Below are 22,128 nucleotides of genomic sequence, written 5' to 3'. Positions count from 1 at the left end.
CTGACATTATGTTGATTAATTTATTGTTTTAGTCATTATACCTGTTGAACCGGGTGCTAAGGTATTTAAAATTTTCCTCGATGGCTATGTTCCATATTCCAATCTGTAAGGGGACATTATTAGGGCCGTCTACGGATACTTCCACAGTTTCAGTTTTCCTCTTACTAATCGAGAGTCCAATATTTCTGGTGTGCTTTTTCAAATACTCTACAGTTTCTGCCATCTCTTCTTTTGATTCCACTGTGACTGGAATGTCGTCAGCATATCCCAATAACTGCGTTTTTCCATTTTGGTTCACCCCTTTGCCTTCTCTTTTCATTTCCGCAATTACTTTCTCCAGAACCATATTAAAAAGCACTGGTGGATTGGTATCACCTTGTCTCACACCTTGCCTCACACACTGAATTGTGTCCTTGCTGCGCAGACCTCACCAAGTTAATTGACTTTCTTTGTTTGCCAAGCATCTTCAGGATGCTCTACACACTTAATCTGTGTATACAATCGTAAGCCTTTGAGAAATTTAGTAATTTTACCAGAAATCGAAGGCTGAATTCTCAGTACTTCTCCCAGATTTGTCTCCTGGTGGACAATTTGACCACTGCTTATCTTCCTGACCGAAATCCTGCTTCGTAGTCTCCAGCAATATCTTCAATAAAACGCTTTAGCTTTTCAAGAATTATTGGTCATAACTCTTTGTATGGAACGCTTAGCAGAGAAGTACCTCTTATCTACTTTTACTGCTCTTTCTTTTCATTGAGATAATGGTAGCTGGCTCCCACTCTTGTAGGGTGTCCTGCTTTCTCCATACTTCAGTCCTGAGATTGTAGGGGCCTACATCTCTTTCTGTTACTTGCTGCCTTCAACATTCTTGCCATTATCCTATCTTCTCCTGATGCTTTGTTATTCTTCAATTTCGTAATTGCTCTATCTATGTATCTTCTTCCTCTACACGTTTGCAATTCGTCATTCTTGGAAGCCATTTTTCAGCATCTTCAGCATTCAGCAACTTTTCAAAATATTCCCTCCAACTGTCCAAAATCTTTTCTTCATCTGTCAGCATAATTCCATCCTTATTGTTAATAACTGACATCTCATTTTTCTAACCGTTCCTCGAATACTTCGTCATCTGAAACAGTATGGAACGCTTAGCAGAGAAGTACCTCTTATCTACTTTTACTGCTCTTTCTTTTCATTGAGATAATGGTAGCTGGCTCCCACTCTTGTAGGGTGTCCTGCTTTCTCCATACTTCAGTCCTGAGATTGTAGGGGCCTACATCTCTTTCTGTTACTTGCTGCCTTCAACATTCTTGCCATTATCCTATCTTCTCCTGATGCTTTGTTATTCTTCAATTTCGTAATTGCTCTATCTATGTATCTTCTTCCTCTACACGTTTGCAATTCGTCATTCTTGGAAGCCATTTTTCAGCATCTTCAGCATTCAGCAACTTTTCAAAATATTCCCTCCAACTGTCCAAAATCTTTTCTTCATCTGTCAGCATAATTCCATCCTTATTGTTAATAACTGACATCTCATTTTTCTAACCGTTCCTCGAATACTTCGTCATCTGAAACAGTTTTCTGCTGTCAAATATTGTATTTGCCCTCTCTGTTCCATTAGTCGTGTGTGTCATGAATTTTCTTTTCTTTGTGAAGAAAATCCTGTTTGTTTCTCTTTTTGTGTAATTGAGTGCATCCTAATTTTCAGCACAATTTCTATCCAGCATGAGTGTTTCTCTAGTTCTCCATCTGATCTTCATAGTTTGTCCACATTTATGATTGAACCACTTCTTCTTGATTGCTGGCTTTATTTCACCCAGAATTTCCTTTGCTGATTCAGAAAAAAGTGCTCTTTATATCATCCCGTTGCCATCTGCGATGTTTGACCCGTGGCACTTCAAACGCCGGAAAGCGTCTCGAGTAAAAGTCTTATTTTCAAAAATACGAAGCTTGCCCTATAGTAAGGCGAAATAGATGGATCAAACGTTAATATTAACGCGACAGTTGTTACAACCTCACCTTTTACTCTTTACATCATGTTTTTCACGTCTGTCACCAACCTATTTGACAATTATTCTCTGTTGTTACGCTTTAAGTGTAATGTGTCGTTCAACGACAACTGGGTGAATTCCGACTTCTGATATTTAACAAGTCGTTCTTTTCGTTTCGGATGCTTACATGAGAAGCTTTACATCCCACAGTTTTCCATACTTTACATTTGTAATAATAGCCTCTATTGCTTTTCGTACGTCGAAATGCGTTGCCTTCTGAAAAGTTAAAACCTCCCATTCAAAGACAAAGAATGCATTTTGCTAAAGTTGTACACTGATGCTACTTTGCTTTTTCCCCTCTACTCCGAAGAACTAACTTATCGAGCTCTGTTAGTTGGCAGATTGTTAGTAACAACCAGTGATCCGTCCAACCCACTGGAGATTTTTTTGGTTGCGCATGTTATGCCACGCAAATACACGTCCAAAGAAACGAAGCGCTCATGCTTGGGTAAGCCTTACACCCCCGTGGGACTGTAGGTACCCCTCAAACTACTCACTAACGAGTGTTTCGTCTCAACAACCATTCATCCCACTGGTACGTAGCACACCTTAAGGTTGAAACTAATTTTCCGTAATTGAATAATCTTCGCGATCCTGGCGGTTAACTGTAAGTACTGGTACCTGTTGCCTGGGACACACAAAGTTCCAGAGCCGCGTCATGCAACTGGTGGCGATCACCAGTGCCCCACTGAGAACTAGGGGTTCACTAAATTTAAAGTCAGACAATGCACACTCATCTCTTAGAGGTGATCGCAAGTTGGAACGATTCACCAGGCTTGCTAGGCTCGTGGAAAGGCCACGGACGCGGTGCGAACGTCACTCTCTGGAACAGGAAAGGGGGAAGCAGAAATGGCCCCCAACGTTTTCCACCACATCATATAATACAGCTTACAGAGTACACGTCAAGCCGTATGTTTCTCGCCTGAAGAGGGATTCATTATTTGAATACTTAGCTACAATAACTCACTTTCATTGGACATGAACACGTGTAAGGACAACACGAGAAGTGGGCAAACTGTTCTGATTTTGATGATATGGGGGAAATCGAAGTCAAAAGCTTGTGGAGGGACTGCTTATTAGGATCTAATTTCAGATGTCTACGGCCTTCGCTATTTCACGATCGTCGAACGCTATAGCGTGGACGTGGCCCGTCGTGTATTCCATGCTTATCAACACTGCATGGCTTTGCTGTCTATATCATTAGTGCTACAAATAATGTCAGTTATTACTACTATTACTCAATTTTAAGGGCTTCTCCGCTCTTTCGCAGTTGCCCTGTATTCCCATTTGCCAGCTCTCACGATCATGGCTGTCTTCTCCTTTCAGATTTCTCTTCTTCATCATTGTGATTACTCTGCTTTCCATATTAATCTCTGCCGTCTACGCTTCCTCCTTCCCGGTGGCGACCATTCCAAGTTTCCTTTTGGCCATCGTCCTTGATCCATTCACCATACATGGCCATACCAGGGAAGAGATCTATTCTAAATTCCTTGCACCACTGTTTGGTCCATATTTATTATCTTCCTAATTCCCTCGTTTCTTCTCCGCTCTGTCTTGGATATCCTGGTTGCCCTCCTTATTTCATTCATCTCTACTGCCTGTGATCTGCTTCTCTACCGCTCCTTCAGAGTCTGACCTTCTGCACTGTACGTTAATATACTTTCCACTACTGTTTCCTGAATCCTCTTCTTTGTTTCTTTTGATATTCCTCAGCTCCACAGAACTCCATTTAGCACTTTAATTGCTCCTCTTGCCAGCTGGATCCTGCGTTCCACATCTGCTTCACAGCTTCCAGAAAAATGCATAATCGACCCTAACTATTTAAATTGCTTAATGTCTGTAACAGTTCGTTGCGGCAATATATCCCTTCCATCTTCTCCCACTACTAGGTATTCGGTTTTGCTCCTGATTATTCAAAGCCTGCCTCATTCAAACGCTTCCACTAATGTTTTTATCATAAATCTGACATCATCTCTACTTTTTGCTAGCAGTATTTGATCATCTGCAAATAATAATAAGTAGATAGTACCATGCCGGAAAGAAATTCCCAAACCACCACATGATTGACTCCACCGTTCCATTGTATACTGCAAATATATTTTAAACAGGGTCGGCGACGAACTGTAGCGCTGTCTAAGCCCTTTCGACGTTTGGAATGTGTCACTAGACTTCCTCCCTACTTTAACTACTGCTTACCAATAGTTGTATATCCTCCGGATTAGGAATATTTGTTGTGATTCTATACTTATATACTCCATCGTTTCCCACAGTGCGTTGACAAGTACAGAATCATACGCTTTTTCTAAATCCACAAATGTTAGATGTACTTCCTAACCCTTGGAATACGCCTTCTCACTTACTTGTTTAAGGCTAAAAATATGACCCATACAGGATCGTCCAACCGTGAGACCTGCCTGTTCCTCTCGCATCTTTCCCTCAATCTCTATGCTGAATAACAGGTTGGAGTATGAGACTAAGGAAATGTCTATTACTCGTTCATTAATTCCACCTGCACAAGAGGATCAGCATAATAAACCCTTTTCACTCTGAAACGTCCATTTGGAAAAATTATACATGACTGTGCTTAAACTGACACACAATATTTTTTTTGACGCAACGCAATCTGACTTTCAATAATCCCTACAAAAGAAAGGCCCTGACTAACATTAACCTATACCATTCACAAATCACTTACCTCACAAAAATCTTCGTTACTCGAACTACTGCAATTCAGCGAGCGCCACTACTGCCAGCTAAATAAAAGATTCAGACTACGGACGGCACTAACTACTGATAGGTATAGTTAGCAAATGAAAGATTTTAATAGAGAACAAACAATGTATTTACCTTAATAGTCATAATATATATAGCAGTTCATGACATCCATTCTTACAAATTTCAAAACTCCGCCATCTCTCTCCCCACATCCACCACTGCTGGCGGCTCACCTCCAACTGCGCAACGCTACGCGCTGTTAGCATCCAGCTGCCCAACACCACAATGGAGAGTATTACAACAATGCCAACCAGCCACAGACTGCACACAGCACAGCCAGTGATTTTCATACAGAGGTGGTGTTACAAATAAAAAAACCTAAACAGCCTACTTACAACTCATTATTGCGTTTCGTTGGTAGTTTTTTTTGAAAAACAGTAAGTGCTCAACTTACATTTGGAGCCCATAGTTACCCGTTTTTTGCAAAGAGAGACACAGTAGTAAAGTTATGGACGCCCTCATCGAAGTTCGGTGGGAAAAAGCAAAGGGAATTATTACGTGTCAGCAAAAGAGAAACCGGGGAGGGAAGGGGGGAGCGTGATTTGAGTCCCAGGTAGTGACGAAATATTCATTTGCTTCTTTATTTCTTGAGATCTGTGTGGAGTATATAATTCATCCTCCCGATAAGGACAATAGTAGATTTGCTCGATCTCGTGGTACAACACACGGCAATATTATCAAACATTACGTAAACATCTGAGAATATTTGCCTGTGTGGAGCTGTGTTCGTTGTATTCCAAAATCAGAAAAAACTTGAAAAATCTTCGACGTTTCAAAAAAAAAAAAAAAGCAGTTGACACGTGTTAGAGATTGTCCTTCACTTACAAAATGTTCTCATTTCTTGGAGCTTGCAAGGTTTACGTACGAGGTTATACATTATAGCTTACCGGAAAATAACAATGAGACACTGACAAACTGCTTTAACGTCATTCACGGTATGGTAGTACCTACTGGCTGCGAATTTTCAGACGGTTGTTGAGGACAGTAAAATAACAAGCGATCGATCGCATTTCATGTTAGACAGAACCATTAATAATCATGATTAGCGTACAAAACTCTACTTAATCTGGACAATGCATCTGCTGACACATTGGCTGTCGCGATTGTTAAAGTGCACCAGCTATGCTGCGAAATACTTCCATTCAACCACACTGTTTAATGCAGTAGATGCCGGCCGGAGTGGCCGTGCGGTTCTAGGCGCTACAGTATGCAACCGGGCGACCGCTACGGTCGCAGATTCGAATCCTGCCTCGGGCATGGATGTGTGTGATGTCCTTAGGTTAGTTAGGTTTAATTATTCTAAGTTCTAGGCGACTGATGACCTCAGAAGCTAAGTCGCGTAGTGCTCAGAGCCATTTGAACCATTTTGAACGCAGTAGACATTTTTTACTAGCTCAAAAAAATTAGGAGAATTTTCATCAGATGAATTTCTCATTTGTCATTGAAACGAATACTACGCAATGGAAACTAATTTAACCTCTGAGGGATAAGGGAAGTTCAATCTGTTTGCATAAAATGCATTGAGTACCTCGAAGGATATGCTGAAAAAAGAAATTAATGTTTTCACAAAAAAAGTATTTTATTATTTTTTTACTTGTGACATCATCATCACCATCATAACCAATGTCGCAGAACTTTTGGTGCCATTATTGTTTTCTGAATAAATGTTTAATTGAGCCTGATCTCTATTTTACAGTCAGAGTGTATGTAGTTTCCTTGCTGTGCTTAGAGACCTGCTGCGATACATAATTCTGTGTACATCTCATCCCGCTAAACTCACATTTTTTACGTAATCTTCTCTTTAATCTGCAACGAAGGAAATATTTCATTAAGAAAGAGTAAAGCATTACACACAGTTGGGCTCTTGACCTGGTGCGTCTCACCCGTATTGTCTCGCAGACTGCGGACAGAGGAGCCGTCAATAGCAGAGTATAACAGTCCTGTAATGAAACGCAATAAAGAAAGTCTGGCTAATACAATAAGCGCGGTGCCCTAATTATGCCAACGACACCAATTAAAAACGGAAGAGCGGACTGCTTTGAGTAAAGAAAGACAGCATTTCACTCCGTTTTGTACCTACAGATTTCGCAAGAGGCCATTGCATGAAGCTCTTAAGCGCCACAGCAAACTACTACATTAGATCTTCGTCATAGTGAGTGATAAGGAGTTATTGCGCTCTCTTAGAAGCTCATGAAACTTCACATTACCATCTATTTCTGTGCTGTCACATGCGTCTGCATTCGTTCCTTCCACTGCTCAAACCACACAGTCTGATAAAAAAACGTGAAGTACCCCTTATAGGAGGAGAGAACGAAATCAAACTTTAGGGGTTGATGTTATGGCAGTGATAACAAAATAGAGTCAAATTTACAAACAACTTGGCCGTATAAACCCACTTATCAGTATGACATTGCAACCAATCTGGGCTGAAATGCACAAAGTCTTTCAGTTGGGAAGAGTGTCATGAATGAGGCAAGCCGGCCCACAGCTGATGTGGTACTTCATAACCTGGATACCGGCACTGGGATGCAGTTGGCTTCCGAGCTGGTCCTACAGATATTTTATCGGGGAGACAGATTTGGGGATCTCATTGGCTACGAGAGTACCTCAGTATCACACATACTGTTCGTAGAGATACATACAATGTGTGACGAGCGTTGTCCTGCTGAAAAGCGGCCGCACGATACTGTCGCATGAAATGTAACAAATAAAGATTCATGATAGATGGCCATGTCATACCACTGTGAAGTCAGAGTTCCCTCCATCACTGCCAGCCATGACCTGGAACCATACTTGATGGCTCCCCACAACATGACACAGGGAATAACATCGCTCCGCCTCTGAAAAAATTTGAATAACGGGATCTCCTCTCATGTCGCCTCCATACTCGATGACGATGGAAATATGGCGTAGTCAGAACCGAGATTCTTTGCTGAAGACTGTGCAGCGCCATTCATGAGCAGTCCATGCTTCCCATTCAAGACACCACCCCAAGGTAAGTCGTTTGTGTTGTGGTGTTAAATTTAGCGTACACAATGGGGTAGGCTGGCTGCAGCTAGTCTCCGACCAATTGTGCAGGATGTCACAGAACGTTGCATTTAGTCCATTACTTGTAGTCGGACGGGTAATCACAGATGTGAAGGGGTCCTGACGTGCTTGGTGCATATCAAGGTGATCGTCTCTTGTAGGGGGTAGGCGTGGTCGATTGGAACTTTGACGACAAGTATGCCTACCCTCACGTTCCCACCCAGCCCATCATAGGACCATTGTCACATCTGAATGCTTCGCAAATGTGGATCTTGCACGATTTGACCAACCGACCAATTTCTATTATTACGTTCTTGGTGCATATCAAGGTGATCATCTCTTGTAGTGGTTAGGCGTGGTCGATTGGAACCTTGATGACGAGTATGTCTACCCACGCGTTTCCATCCAGCCCAACATCGGACCATTGTCACATCTGAATGCTCCGCAAATATGGATATTGCACGATTCGACCTACCGGCCAATTGAGAGACACACAATGAGGCCCCTTTCAACCCTGCCAGGTGCCGCCTCACATGAGTACGTGGCATCTCCGTGTCTTTCGCCATAATTGCTCTACATCTACCACTGTTCACGTCCCTTACATCCTTACCAGACTCATGAACAACATCAAACACGAAACCTCTGGTGGTCGTTCTGCTACAGAGGATTACAACTCCAATCATTCACATACGAGCCGAATGTGTATATGTTGAAATTACATTGACATTTGATCATGTGTTCTGGGTGCTACGCCTTTTTCGCCAGCCGTATATTTCCTCAAGTCATTTTCAAAGAGGCTGCGCAGCAAATCGGCCATCTTATTCTTCCTGCGGGTCACAAGAATTAACTTAAATAAACTGCTCGTCTTCTGGCATTGAGATGGTCGATTTTGTCGCAGCGTACAAACTCATTTTATGGTAGAGAATCTGTTACCTGAAATACTGCATCATACATAGCTACTTTTTCAAGTGGTAAAATGAACAGCGATCAGTCGTAAATAATATTAATTCAAATCCAGATTTCGCTCACCATGTGGCCATCTTCAGTACGAAAAGACATATAAAAACCACTTGCATTAAGCTTTACATGTGAGTAAATGTTAAAATATGTACCAAAAAATCTAAGTTAAAACATTACGGGCACTTATATAGGGTGATCCAGAGGTTATGGTCAACATTCAGTTTATGACAGTATTCGAAATAAAAAAACTGAAGTAAAAATTGGCTCTAAAACGCGTACTCTAAGAGCTATGAGCAATTCTTGATCTTCGATGCTGTAAAACAAATGTACTGCAAGTTCTTAGCTTTCCATACTTTGGGAAGTGGTAGTATGGACCAAAACAAGAAAATAATGTCCAGTAAACATGTGGTCTAAAATGCATATCGTAAGCACTACGAGCACTTGGTCATCTTCCTTACTTTGAAACAGAACTCTTTTAATGAATAAGTGGCTGGAGTATTTCCTGGTGCTACAACAATAATTTTCACTCACCTGCCTCCGTTTTCTGCACAAACTGGTAGGGGGTAATCGTTTCTTTGCACAACGTGTTCGTGCACCTGTGTGTATGTATGTAGGTATTTATGTTTGTTGCTCATGGACACATCACTTTGTGTATCATCGTCACGGTCGCTACCTCCACCTCATCGTCATCGTCGCACTCTTCATCGCAGCTAGCTTCATCTGATCTGCTGTCATCATTCGCAGACCATCTCGGCTGTCGCTGCTGGCATCCCTCCACCATCTCAGCGACGATCCAAAGCCAGTAAGCATCGTCAGCTGTCAGCTTCCTGTCTCCTTGTCCCACAATAGACATACCCATCACCTCATTCCCTGTTCCAATTGTCAGTAAATGCACACTTCCATTGGTCAGCCATCCTATGTTCACCCTCCCTTTCCCACAGTCTCGCCGATCCACAGTCACTTCATTTACCTTCCCTTCTGTACCCTTCCAACGACATCTTCCAACTTCCTACAGCAACCTTTGCTTATCCTCCACTTCTAGTGTCTCCTGCACTTACCACTTCCCCTGCGAGACTCGCTGAGCTACCCGGGCAACACCAAAAACAACAGTACATTCAACAAGCAGCGAAACTTACTCAATCCAGGTCGAAGACCCACCCGTTCCAATCCTCCAACTCCACTCCAACCCATTATCTCCAAAAAAACCTTATAAGTTCACTAATGCAGACCCCAAGACCCGAGCTGTAACCAAAAAATCCCGAACATATCCTGATCCTACTGAATACACTGAAATCACTCCCTCCGCTGCACCTTATTCCCTGGTTGCACAAATCTTCATCCTATTGCACCCTGGCCCCAAATTCGTAAATGCGAAGACCCTCACTAACGAAATCAATAAAATCTTCTCGGTTTCCAAACCTCGTCAATTAGAATACAATTCTCGAGCATTCGTTGGCTGTGTCCACCGACATTGTCAGGAGTAAAACTACTGATTGCCGAGGTTGGCATGGTTTTTCGCTAATGTAGCTAGAACTGTGGCCTCTGGCACCATTCGGCGATGTCACCTTGGGTATTAACAATCCTTTTAGCTGTATTTAGTCCTTTATTATTGGATCACTACCGGTTTCGGGACACTGAAAGCCACATCGTCAAGTGAACATACGACTAAAGCATTATAGCGGAAAAGCTGGGAATCTCGTCGTCAGTATGAAAGAGCAAGCGACCGAGTCCCCTGTATGCGATTCCGTAATGATCGAAGAAGCGGACCCATCCACTATATTGGAATCCGGCTGTTTTATTGTATTACGTACCGCCTTTTAGCGTATTTTGTTCTGATGGACAACGAATGTTAGGCAAAAAGATTCCGAATTTTTCCTCTCTAATGTTTTAGTCATATACACATAAAAAAAGTTTTGCATCAGCCCTGTTCCCAGAACTCCTGTAGATAGACATTGACTGTGGATATTGTATCACAGACACAGTCCCTTTGACTGTTCAGAGATGTCACTAAATTCGCTCAAAGATGTAAACAACCATGCATGAGCAGCGCCTATTACACGGAGGGCGTCCGACGGCCGATCAGTTCCAGTCATTCCACCAGGTAGGAGGTACACGACTCGTGTAGTCTGTAGTTCAACCATGCCTAGACGATCAATATCGCGGTTCGATTGCGTCCACATTGCTACTTTATGCGAGGAAGGGCTCTCAACAATGGAAGTGTCCAGGAGTCTCGGAGTGAAACAAAGGGATGTTGTTCGGACATGGAGGAGATACAGAGAGACAGGAACTGTCGACTACATGCCTCGCTCATGCCGCCCAAGGGCTACTACTGCAGTGGATGACCGCTGCCTAAAGTTTATGGCTCGGAGGAATCCTGACAGCAACGCCACCATGTTGAATAATGCTTTTCGTATAGCCACTGGACGTCTTGTTACGACTCAAACTGTGCACAATAGCTGCATGATGCACAACTTCACTCCCGACGTCAAGGCGAGGTCCATCTTTGCAACCACTACACCATACAGTGCGGTACAGATGGGCCCAACAACGTGCCGAATGGACCGCTCAGGATTGACAACACATTCTCTTCACCGATGAGTGTAGCATATGCCTTCAACCAGACAAGCATCAAAGACGTGTTTGGAGGCAACCCGGTGTGGCTGAACACCTTAGACACACCGTCCAGTGAGTACAGAAAGGTGGAGGTTCCCTGATGTTTTGGGGTGGCATCATCTGGTGAAGACGTACTCTGCGGGTGGTCATGGAAGGCGCCTTCCTCTGACCGATAGTGCAACCATGTCGGCAGCATATTGGCGAGGCATTCGTCTTCATGGACGACAATTCGCAGCCCCAGCGTGCACATTTTGTGATTGACTTCCTTCAGGATAACGACACCGCTTGACTAGAGTGGCGAGTATGTTCTTCAGACGTGAACCATATCGAACATGCCTGGGATAGAATGAAATGGTCTGTTTGTGGTCGACGTGGCCCACCAACAACTCTGAGGGATCTACGCTGAATCGCCGTTGAGGAGTGGGACAATCTGGACCAACAGTACCTTGATGAACTTGTGGATAGTATGCCATCACGAATACAGGCAAGGATCAATGCAAGAGTACGTGCTACTTAGAAGATAAAGGGGATGTTACGCCCTGTTACAGACAGCTTCGGCATCAGGATTCCTGGAATTTACAACGTATTGTACGTGAGCAAGCAATTACATCGGTCAGTTAATGCGTACGGTTTCCGACCGTTGTGCGGCATATTAAAAATCGAGAACTAGAGAAATCTGCAGTTGTTGAACACGGCCTTACAAACGCCATACATTGTTCGACGAAACAAAATTTTTGTCCCAGACTCCCATATGCTGGGATTCTACAGTTAAAGACGCTGTAGAAGTAAGGATATGAGAGAATAACTTCAACTGTAACAGAGGATGTAATCTTAGCGGTTCACGGAAGGGAGGTCTTAATGCACAGAAGAGGTAGAGATATTCGTTGAAGTGTTTAAGCTACTATGGGAGCGGTGGCGCCATCGGAGCAGACGTTGACACCATCTGTGACATCTTTACCTAATTACCGACCAATAACAAGCTATCTATGGATAGTAAAAGGCCACCAATCCAGCAGTTTAGAAGACAGTCAGTTGCTCCAGACTAAGACGATGGAGGTAACCGTCGAAAACTCGAAGTTTTACCCTAAAATCAGGCGGCAAGAAGTCTGAGAATGTCGTATACATACGATCATAAGCGTCTTCCGGTTTCTTCCTTGACACTTATATTCGGCCAATGAGTCATTCAGCCAATTATCTTGTTTATTAAAGTTCCTGTCATCAAATTGTAAGGATACATGCATCTTAATTGTTTTAAAGTATTAATTTACTTTATTTTGAGTATTTCATTTACAATCACCGCATATTCAATAGAATTCTGTAAATATACGGAAAAAAACCGACGTTGATGAAGCTTTTGAAAGCCACATTCACCTCTAGTGGGGACGGATTCGAACCGTTTAAATCACTTTACAAGGAATCTGCATTGGAATTTCCACTCTCGGAGGAACTCAGCCATGGACTGAGTTTTGTAAGTTCCCTTCAGCAAAGGGCCGAAATCTACCATTTTATGAACTCGCACCCAGTGGGGATATAATCTTTTTTCGAGTATATGGTACTCCTCTTGCAAAAGTAATCTCACACTCCATATAACTCCCTGTAGCTAAAACGCAGCTGCTCTCTCGGGGACAGACACCACGACTAGAGCCAACGTTCTGTTAACGTTAAGGAATACCGGTATTTGGCGAAAGGTCCATGTGTCAGTTCCTGCCGAATTAATATATGAGCTGACGGTGGGCATCCCGAGGCATTCCAAAATTGCTGTCCTCCATTCCGCATGCAGTTTTCCAAGCTCATCCAGCCCCATATAGTGCTTGATAACCCACAGGCCCTAGTCTGCCCTCTGTGTAGACGTTTTCGATAATTCCCTGTAATGTAAACGTGTACGTCCTTTCAATCCCTCACTAGGCCAACAACCGACTCTCAACGAACTGCTCTAGAGTGTGAATAAGTGTGCTGTTATAAATTCATTTCTTGAATCAACTATCAGTTATTAAATCGTTTCCTTTTAAAATATTTGCACTCATCATTCCTTGTACGGTGAAGAAAATCTCCATCTATTACACTCTTTGGCACTAACTTGGCGTCGACTGAGGTAATAGTAGAGAGAATGCTGTAGGCGCCTTGCGACGCGGTGTTTCGCCGCTGTACAGACTCACTCGTCTAAGTTTAAAATAGCTTTTTGCCGAAGGCTTACCTCGTACACCGGATGTGGCCGTCTTCACACTCGGAGGAGGCCCTCTCCATGTCTGACTCGTCCTGGTTGCTCACCAGCCGGCTGTTCCTCTGCCAACATGTGATTCAAGAATGAATGCGACGTCAGCCTCTGTACTTTCTACAAGCAAATCACATCCAGACAACAATATGGTAAATATATCATCGATTGCTTCTTCAGTAAAGGAGTACCCACAGAAAATTCAGTTTATACTTTAGCGTGTAGTGCAGCCGGAGAGTTAATCGATAGATTGAAAATAATTGATGTTATCTTTGATTTAATAAAAAAGCACTTGATTGTGTGAAGCTTAAAGTTCTTTTGCCGAAGTAGGAAAATTATGGGACAACAGGGGAAAATGCTTCTATTAGACCACAAAAAAGGCTTCTGTTTCAAACACCATGACTGAAAAGTGGGGTACCACCTGATTCATTCTACCTTCCTGAGCACCTTTAAAATTTCGTCCATGAATTTTGGTATAAGAATATATTCGGGCTCTTTTTAACACGCAATTCACCTCCCACTTCCACAAGCTCCCCTAACTATAACTTGGTCACACCCACTAGTCCATCACTGCAAATGGCTCTTACCCATCCACTCCCACTTGCCTGTTTTGACTCATTCACTCAGCTCAACTCATTATCATTTGTGTCTTGCTATCACTGTCTCTTGTCTCTCCGGCACAATCTCTTTCGTTCTGTCCTACCACTACTGTCTCGTCTCACTGGTCCTCTCTTCCGTTTGCTCTCTCTCTCTCTCTGCTGCTATCTCATTCATTCTTTCTCACAACCGCTGCTCCTCCTCACTTTCACTATCACTCTCTTCTTCTCTAGTGTTATCATAGACTCTCTCTATCTTTATCAGCGGCTCTCATCCACTTCTACTTTCTCCTTCTCTTTATTTCTCTCCCATCGGCATTAAGTTCTTCACTCATTTCCTAGAACTGTTCTTCCTCTGACACAGTGTTCTCCTTCTCTCACACTATCCTTGTCTCGTTCGCTCGTTCTGTGCAACGACTGTCCACTATTTTCTTCCGTTTCTACCCCATTGCCAATGTCTCCTTCTGTCTCGGCGCTACAAGTGCAAATATGTTCGCATACCAAAATTTATGGGGAAAGTTGTTAAAGTGCTGAGGATGAAAGAATGAGACAGCTGGTACCCACTTTTCAGTGACAGTCTTTTAAACACGAGGGTATTCGTCTTTTTTTGTTCCGAAAGGAGCATTTTTCCGCTGATTCCCTTCTTTTCCCTGCTACAGCAGGGCACGTTATTCATACTAAGAGAACTTTGGGGACAAAAAAAATTTGATAGTTTAATTGTGTGAAATTTAAATAACACAAACCTAATTTTATACATCAGAGTGAATTTTACTTGCACAAAAATCTTGTATGTGCTTCAGCACTACAACAGCGCTTTTTCATAACATTTCTGATGACAATGAAAACACTTTACAGCATACGTCTCTGTGCTGCGTCACTTTATAAACAACATTTTCGCATACAAGAAGAGTAGCTTTGAGGCCCTTCATATCGGAAACACATGGAGATACCTGATATTTGCAAGATTGTTAGAGATCTGGATTTTAGAAATAAATAAATCGTAAAAATTACGTCGATTTTCTGTGCATAACCGTCTTGTAATCTGTGGCTTGGTTTTGGTTCCTATAATCTACGTTTGTGGGGTGTTTCTCGATAACTGAGACTTTTCAAAACAGGCATATGGCACTTCTAGATTAGTGTCTAGAGAACATGTCGTAAAATTTGGGAAATATGCTCTCTTCAGTTAAAAAGAAAAAATGGTGAAAACGCTTTTTTCGAGTTTTCTCAGGAACCGCCCATGAACTTAATGGTGCCTCCATAATCCCGATGAGGCTCACCGTAGACCATATCTAATGCAGAAAGAACCAACTCATTTGCTCCATTTGTCTAAGCTGGAGGAGGAGTGTAGTATTCACATTCTGACTCTGTACTGTAGGATAGTTTGTAGTAAGCCAGTCCTTTTGCTGGGTATAGAAATGGTCTCGAGCCCAAGGGTTATGGAAAACAGTTAACCCTACCTTTCTATCACATACCCGAGACATGAGCCCCGGAATGGTACTGTTTTCATGCGCGGTGTTTTGGACTATATTGGTAGTCCATGCAGACACAGGGATACCGATTAGGGAAATGGCTCAATAATGGTTCACTTCAAATCTGGCAAGTAGGAAGAAGAGCGTTATCCTCCATTGTCAACGAAGATGGAATGTGTTTGAATACGAAAGACGTGATGACTCAAAAATTTTTCTCTTTACGTTTGACACTAGTGTTGCAATGAAAGCCGTGAATTTTAATGTAAATGGTCTAGCTAAAAGTGTAGTCAGTAACATCAGCATATGTCTTTCAGAGTACAGATTAACGATTAACTGCAAAATATCGCTATTGCGAAGCTTTCGATGAAATTTTTATAAAAGCAAAATTTTATTGTTTCATTGATATCAGACAATGAAGTTAACCATTTTCATTTCTTAGGATTGATGGTAAATGAAAGCCGTTCTTAGAATAGAAGTTCATGATCTTATGTAGACAATGAATGATGCTATCTTCACTACAAGAATGATCTCCACTATCTGACACTGAAACGTGCAGACAAATGTACTCATCAAGAATATTCGTAGTCTAATAAAGGGTAGCCCCCTCAGGAGACACCGCCTTAAGGAAACACCGTCCGTGTGGGCGAGGGGGTTTGTGTGACCCAATGAAGTGGATGGCTATGCCGGTGTTTGTGTAACTGCCAGCAGGGCCTCCCAAACCGGACAGGTCTCCATAGAGGATCCAGACAAAGTGTGTCTCACAACGTCCTGTCTAGTGTCCTGTCCTGCCCTGTCCTGTCCTATATACTCCCTTCTTTTCCTTTTCCTCCCTGTGATTGTGTGGCAATAGACACGGTCCCCTAATGTGGACAGCGGAAGATCCTTGGAAACCAGGACAACGTTGATGCACATAGGCCTTACTGCGAAGGGATGGATAGCGTTCTGTAGTCATGGTGAAGACAAGCTACCTTAGGAGTTAGGCCCTGAAATAAATCCTCGGCAGGTGTCCAGGCCACAAGGTGGTAGCCCCACCAGGGCACTCGGGCGGCTGTGGGCTGATAACCCGCACCACCAAAAAACACATATCACAGAAACTAAAAGGAGAAACAGCCGGATGGAAAAAATAAAGGGTAGACTGACAGATATGCGGCGTGTTGAACGACGTGTAGGCCGTTGTTCAGGTGACTCGGACTTCTAACTCTTTCCCATTCCTATACATACATTCTACCATTCTTGCTGACAGTATTGACGGATTCAGAAGAAACTGTAACAATAATTCAGTGAACACTAGAAAGAAAAACGAAGTCTACATGCTTAACACAAACTTACGAATGTGTGAACTATCCAACGGGTTTCAGAAAATCATCAAAAGTTGAGAAATAATCTTACATTACTCAAATACAAGTCGAAATGTTTCCTCGTGGCACTCTCCTGTTCCGTGCAAGCGTTCCTTGCAGTCGTTTAGAGCTTCTCTTTGAAATGGTTTATTTATTCATTCTCTTTCTCAATATTTTTTTTGTATTTTATAAATTTCTTGATTGTTCTTCCCTCCTGTTGTCTACTGATAAATGTAAACTGAAATCACTTGCTCGTGTCCGTCTGTAAATGTAGGCTATTCTCAGGAACTACCGTAGGGTTTTTCATCCGGTTTTAACTAATAGATACACTGATTCACGAGGAGGGATTTCGCATTTACTTTATAAATATTTCGTTCAGATTATCTGAATTATGATGAATAATTAAACGATGCCACTGCTGCTGCCTAGCGTACATCTGCTAAAACTTGAGAGAGTATCAGTGCCTTATGAGCACAGCAAGCAGAATGTAATTTTCGTTTGGTATGGTGGTCTAGCAACAAAGTGTGTGTGGATGAAAACTGAAAGACTGTGGGACTGAATCCTGGCTTGGTCAATGTTTTTCATGCTGCTTTTAAACCAGCATTCACCTCTCAGTGATGTTTTCCTAACATGACGGCAATTTCAGACTGCCAATTTTTGCTTCCCTCAGATTATGAATGGAAATTCGCGGTCTTAATTCACTGTAAATTCTTCGAACAACGGGTACTGCGTTACTCAACACTGAAGTACTGTAACAAGTAATGAAAAGAAAACCTACCTCATCATCAGACTGTGATGTGGGACTTACAGTTTGAAGGAACCAAATATTTTTAAACAGTAATCTACCTCTAATCGTTTGAGAACAACTGCATAGCGAAAAAATTTGCTAGTCTGAAACACCTGGTGTTTCATTTTTTATGCTGTAAGTGAAGCTACTTCAGCAACTTTTCTTCGTTTCCTTATAGTACAGTCGTTCAGAAGCAGATCTATTAAGCTTTCAGCTTTCTGCACCTCTTGAATCAAACATACGAGGGTGATTCCAAAAGTTAGGTCTCCTATTTTTTTGTAAGTACTTAGAACTGTCTATTTCTACAATGGTTTACATCACTTTACAGCTTCAACATTTAGCAATTTTTCGACGTAATCACTATTTCTGTCGATGGATTTTTGTGGACGCTGCGGCAGTTTTCGTATGCCCATATCATACCAGCTCGCCGCCATGCTGTTCAGAAAGTTATGAACCTCTTCTTTCACCTCGTCGTAGGAGCTGAATCGCTTTCGGACCAAATGTACTTTTAACCTATGGAAAAGGTGATAGTCACTGGGTGCGAAGTCAGGACTATAGGCCTGTTGTGTGATTATGTTGCACTGAAACTGTTGCAGGAGAGCAACGGTTTGCCGAGCGAGGTGTGGTAGAGAGTTATCATGGAGAATGTGTACGCCCTTGCTCAACATTCCTCTTCTCCAGTTCTGAATTGCGCGTTTGAGTGTTTTCAGAGTCTCACAGTACCTGTCAGCGTTAATTGTGGTCCCAGAGATTCAGCTCCGACGACGAGGTGAAAGAATAGGTTCATAACTTTCTGAACAGCATGGCGGCGAGCTGGTATGACATGTTCATACAAAACTGCCACAGCGTCTACACACATGCATCTACAGAAATAGTGATTACGTCGAAAAATAGCTAAATATTGAAGCTGTAAACTGATGTAAACCATTGTAGAAATAAATAGGTCTCTCTACTTATAAAAAAATAGGAGACCTTACTCTCGCGACTACCCTGGTAGATGTGGATACGAGTCTTTGGGTGGCACGGTGAAGAAGTCCGCCATAAGGAATCCACTACAAAGAACTGCAGCAATGAGTCTCAAGAATGCAACACAGTGCGAACTAAGCTTCACAAGGGGTGTCCTGTAAAATGTCCATCATGAGTGTTTTTTCTTATATTTCATTTTATTTGTGGCACTCATCCAGCCTCCGATATATCTGCATCACTCGCGCTCTCAATACACCCATGATTCTCATACGATATTTTCATTGGTTGTCACAATGTGATCCCATCATTGCCATGAGATGTCATTGCTAACCTCAGTTCTAAATGGGAAACATAACACTCATGCCCCCTGACAACGTTCGTGCCGTGCGCTTCTTACATCACGCACGTTATATGGAAGTGATTATATTCAGTTACTTAACATTATACTTTGAAATTTATTCGGGTATCTACGCTGTGGACTGCAGACAAAATAAACTACGCCACATGAGACGTCTGACACTTAATTCCACCAATGTGAAGACGGGCCGGGTGGCTAGTTTGTTTATAAATATTCAAATCAGTAATCCGTAAACAATGTACCGACTCGCCATCACCAAGAAGCTTTGGTGCAGCCCACTGAGACTGATAAATAAATAAAAGATATGCACGCTTGCACAGTGTCCCCAAGTGATATTTCCTGCCGATAACACACAGAAAAACAAGTTCAAATTACGTTCAAAATGTTCAAATGTGTGTGAAATCTTATGGGACTTAACTGCTAAGGTCATCAGTCCCTAAGCTTACACACTACTTAACCTAAATTATCCTGAGGACAAACACACACACCCACGCCCGAGGGAGGACTCGAACCTCCGCCGGGACCAGTCGCACAGTCTCTGACTGCAGCGCCTGAGACCGCTCGGCTAATCCCGCGCGGCTTCAAATTACGTCATCTGTAAAAATTTACAAGCTTCATCAGTAAAACTGGGGGCAGTCAGCATTAATAAAACTTTCTCTGCTGCTAATATTAGAGCTGTAAACTGTTTAGCAATCTTTGGAGCGAGCCGAGATAACTGAACAGTTTACGGATCAAATATTAGCAGCTGATAGAGTTGGCTTAGGGATGAATTCCGGTAATTTTACAGACCAAGTAATACGTCGTAAGAACACGAAGATTCGCATCAAATTTGTAGGCCTCTCGCACAAATTCTAGAACTGATTTAGGAGTAAATGATGCTTTACTGTACACACTCACAGATGTCTGCGAAGCTGGACTGAAGTAGCAAAATACTCGCCGGCATCTATGTAGACGATGCAATCAGCTGAACATGTGACGCTTATTGACTTTTGTCAACCATTTACAGTCACGTGCAGATAGTGAGTCAGAAGTAACCAACGACACCATACAATACGAGCAGACAATTTGTAGAAACGTGTAGCCAAACACTTCTATCTGTCTCTAACACTCTGAGACAAAAAAAAAAAAAAGCTATGCACCAGGAAGGAATTATCTGAATTGGACGAAAATCGGTAGATGTGATGTGCATGCACATCAGGAGAAGACCCGGGCTGCCATCCGCAGTACAGTCCGACAACCAGGAGTGATGGTAGGGCGCGCAATTCCTCTTATTAGCGCGACCCCGTTGGTTGTCATTCGCAGTATCATTACGCATAGCGGTAGGTCGATGATATTCCGCGCTCCATTTTGTTGTCCTTCATAGCAAGACTTTCTGGGCCTACATTTCAGCAAAAGAATGCTCGCTTGCACAGGATGAGAGTTTCTGCTGCTTGTTGTCGTGTTTTCCAAACCCTACCTTGGCCAGCAAAGACTCCGGATCTTTCCCAAATGAGAACATTTGGACCATTATGGGTAGGAACCTCCAACCATCTCGGCATATGGGCGATCTAACGCGCCAATTGGAGAGAACATGGCCCGATATGCGTCAGGAGGACACTAAATTTGTGGTAAGTTCCTATGAGATGAAGCTGCTGAGGTCATAGGTCCCTAGGCTTCCACACTACTAAATCGAACTTAAACTAACTTCATCACGGCCAACATACACACCCATGCCCGAGGGAGGACACGGACGAAACTCCGATCGGTGTGAGGGGGGGAGGCGGAGATGGGGGGAGTCGTGCGAACCGTGGCAAGGCGCCCCTGACCACGAGGCTACCCCGCACGGCTCAGCGGGACTTCTAACAGCTCTATGGATCAATGTCAAGACGAACAACTGCTAGTATAAGGGCCGATGGTGGGCCAATGTGTAATTGACTTGCCCAGTTTGTGAAGCTCTTTGTCTTTAATAAATCAGTCATTTTTATGAAACTATAATATTTTATTTGTCTGTACTTGTAGATCACACCTACCAATTTCCGTCCCATTCGAATGATTTCTATGTGGTGCGCCTTTTTTTCCTTCTTTCTTTTTCTTAGAGTGGAGAAATCAGGCATCGAAAGTCATACGCATCGCTTTAAAAATATTCAGTAAGCACATCCTTTATATTTTTATGGACAGATATCTAATTCATTTTCGCGTACTACTTGAGTCGTGATTTCGCTGAATTTTTGAAAAGTTGGAAATTGACATAAACAGTAAATTGCGTTTTTCAATGTTTGGTTTTTCATAACTGGCTTTTTTAATTTTAAAATTACCAAATAAGCAGCAACCAGTCGCAAGATCATGTTTTCTTTATTTAATTTTACATATCGATTTCAACTGATTGACAGCCATCATCGGTGCTACAAATACAAGAATAAAAATAAAAATAATTAATAACAGTGACCAAATGAATAAATTACATAAAGGAAAATGAAATGCATATAGACGCATTAAACCATTTAAAATGCACATACAAATTTACCTTTGAACCTGTATGTTCCGTGAGTAATAATACTGTCTTAAACAGACGTCAAACATAGAGTGATACATAGAGAATTGCCTATGACAACAAGAAACCAAAAGGGGCGCTGCAAAGCAAACCCGCCCTCTATGCAAAAAATATAGCTAAAATGAAAATGAGAAGAAGAAGTGACATACAAAGTGCTGTAAAATATAATGAAAAAATAATGAAAAATTTTCTAAATCATTGACAAAGATTTTGTCAATCACATAGTAGAGTTATATACGCCAAAAAACGATTGTACAAATAAGTAAAAATAGGTACAAACATAGGTCAGAAAGACACCATATAAATTCTTTTAAGAATTATTTGTCATATTATCGAAGAGCAACAGTTTTATTTTTGTCATTCTCGTGTCTGTGGAGGTTTTATAGCAAACAGTAGTTAAGGCTTTAACCATGAGAAACTATTCCTTAGTTGATCTTATCCATCCGTACG

At 42.2% G+C, this 22,128-nt stretch overlaps 1 protein-coding gene across 1 annotated transcript in view; it reads right to left on the bottom strand.

Annotated features, from left to right (window-relative positions):
- Positions 1 to 22,128, bottom strand: part of LOC126355850 (probable G-protein coupled receptor No18) — a 1,435,292-nt gene that overhangs the window by 28,837 nt on the left and 1,384,327 nt on the right. Inside the window, exon 7 of the mRNA XM_050006336.1 lies at positions 13,618 to 13,706. Within this exon, the coding sequence (XP_049862293.1) occupies positions 13,618 to 13,706 (89 nt within the window). The remainder of the gene's footprint in view (positions 1 to 13,617; positions 13,707 to 22,128) is intronic.

The sequence above is a fragment of the Schistocerca gregaria genome, chromosome 3 (genome assembly GCF_023897955.1).
Source record: "Schistocerca gregaria isolate iqSchGreg1 chromosome 3, iqSchGreg1.2, whole genome shotgun sequence".
Taxonomy (NCBI): domain Eukaryota; kingdom Metazoa; phylum Arthropoda; class Insecta; order Orthoptera; family Acrididae; genus Schistocerca; species Schistocerca gregaria.
Note: the sequence above shows the minus strand (reverse complement) of the source record. Positions and strands in the feature narration are given on the sequence as shown.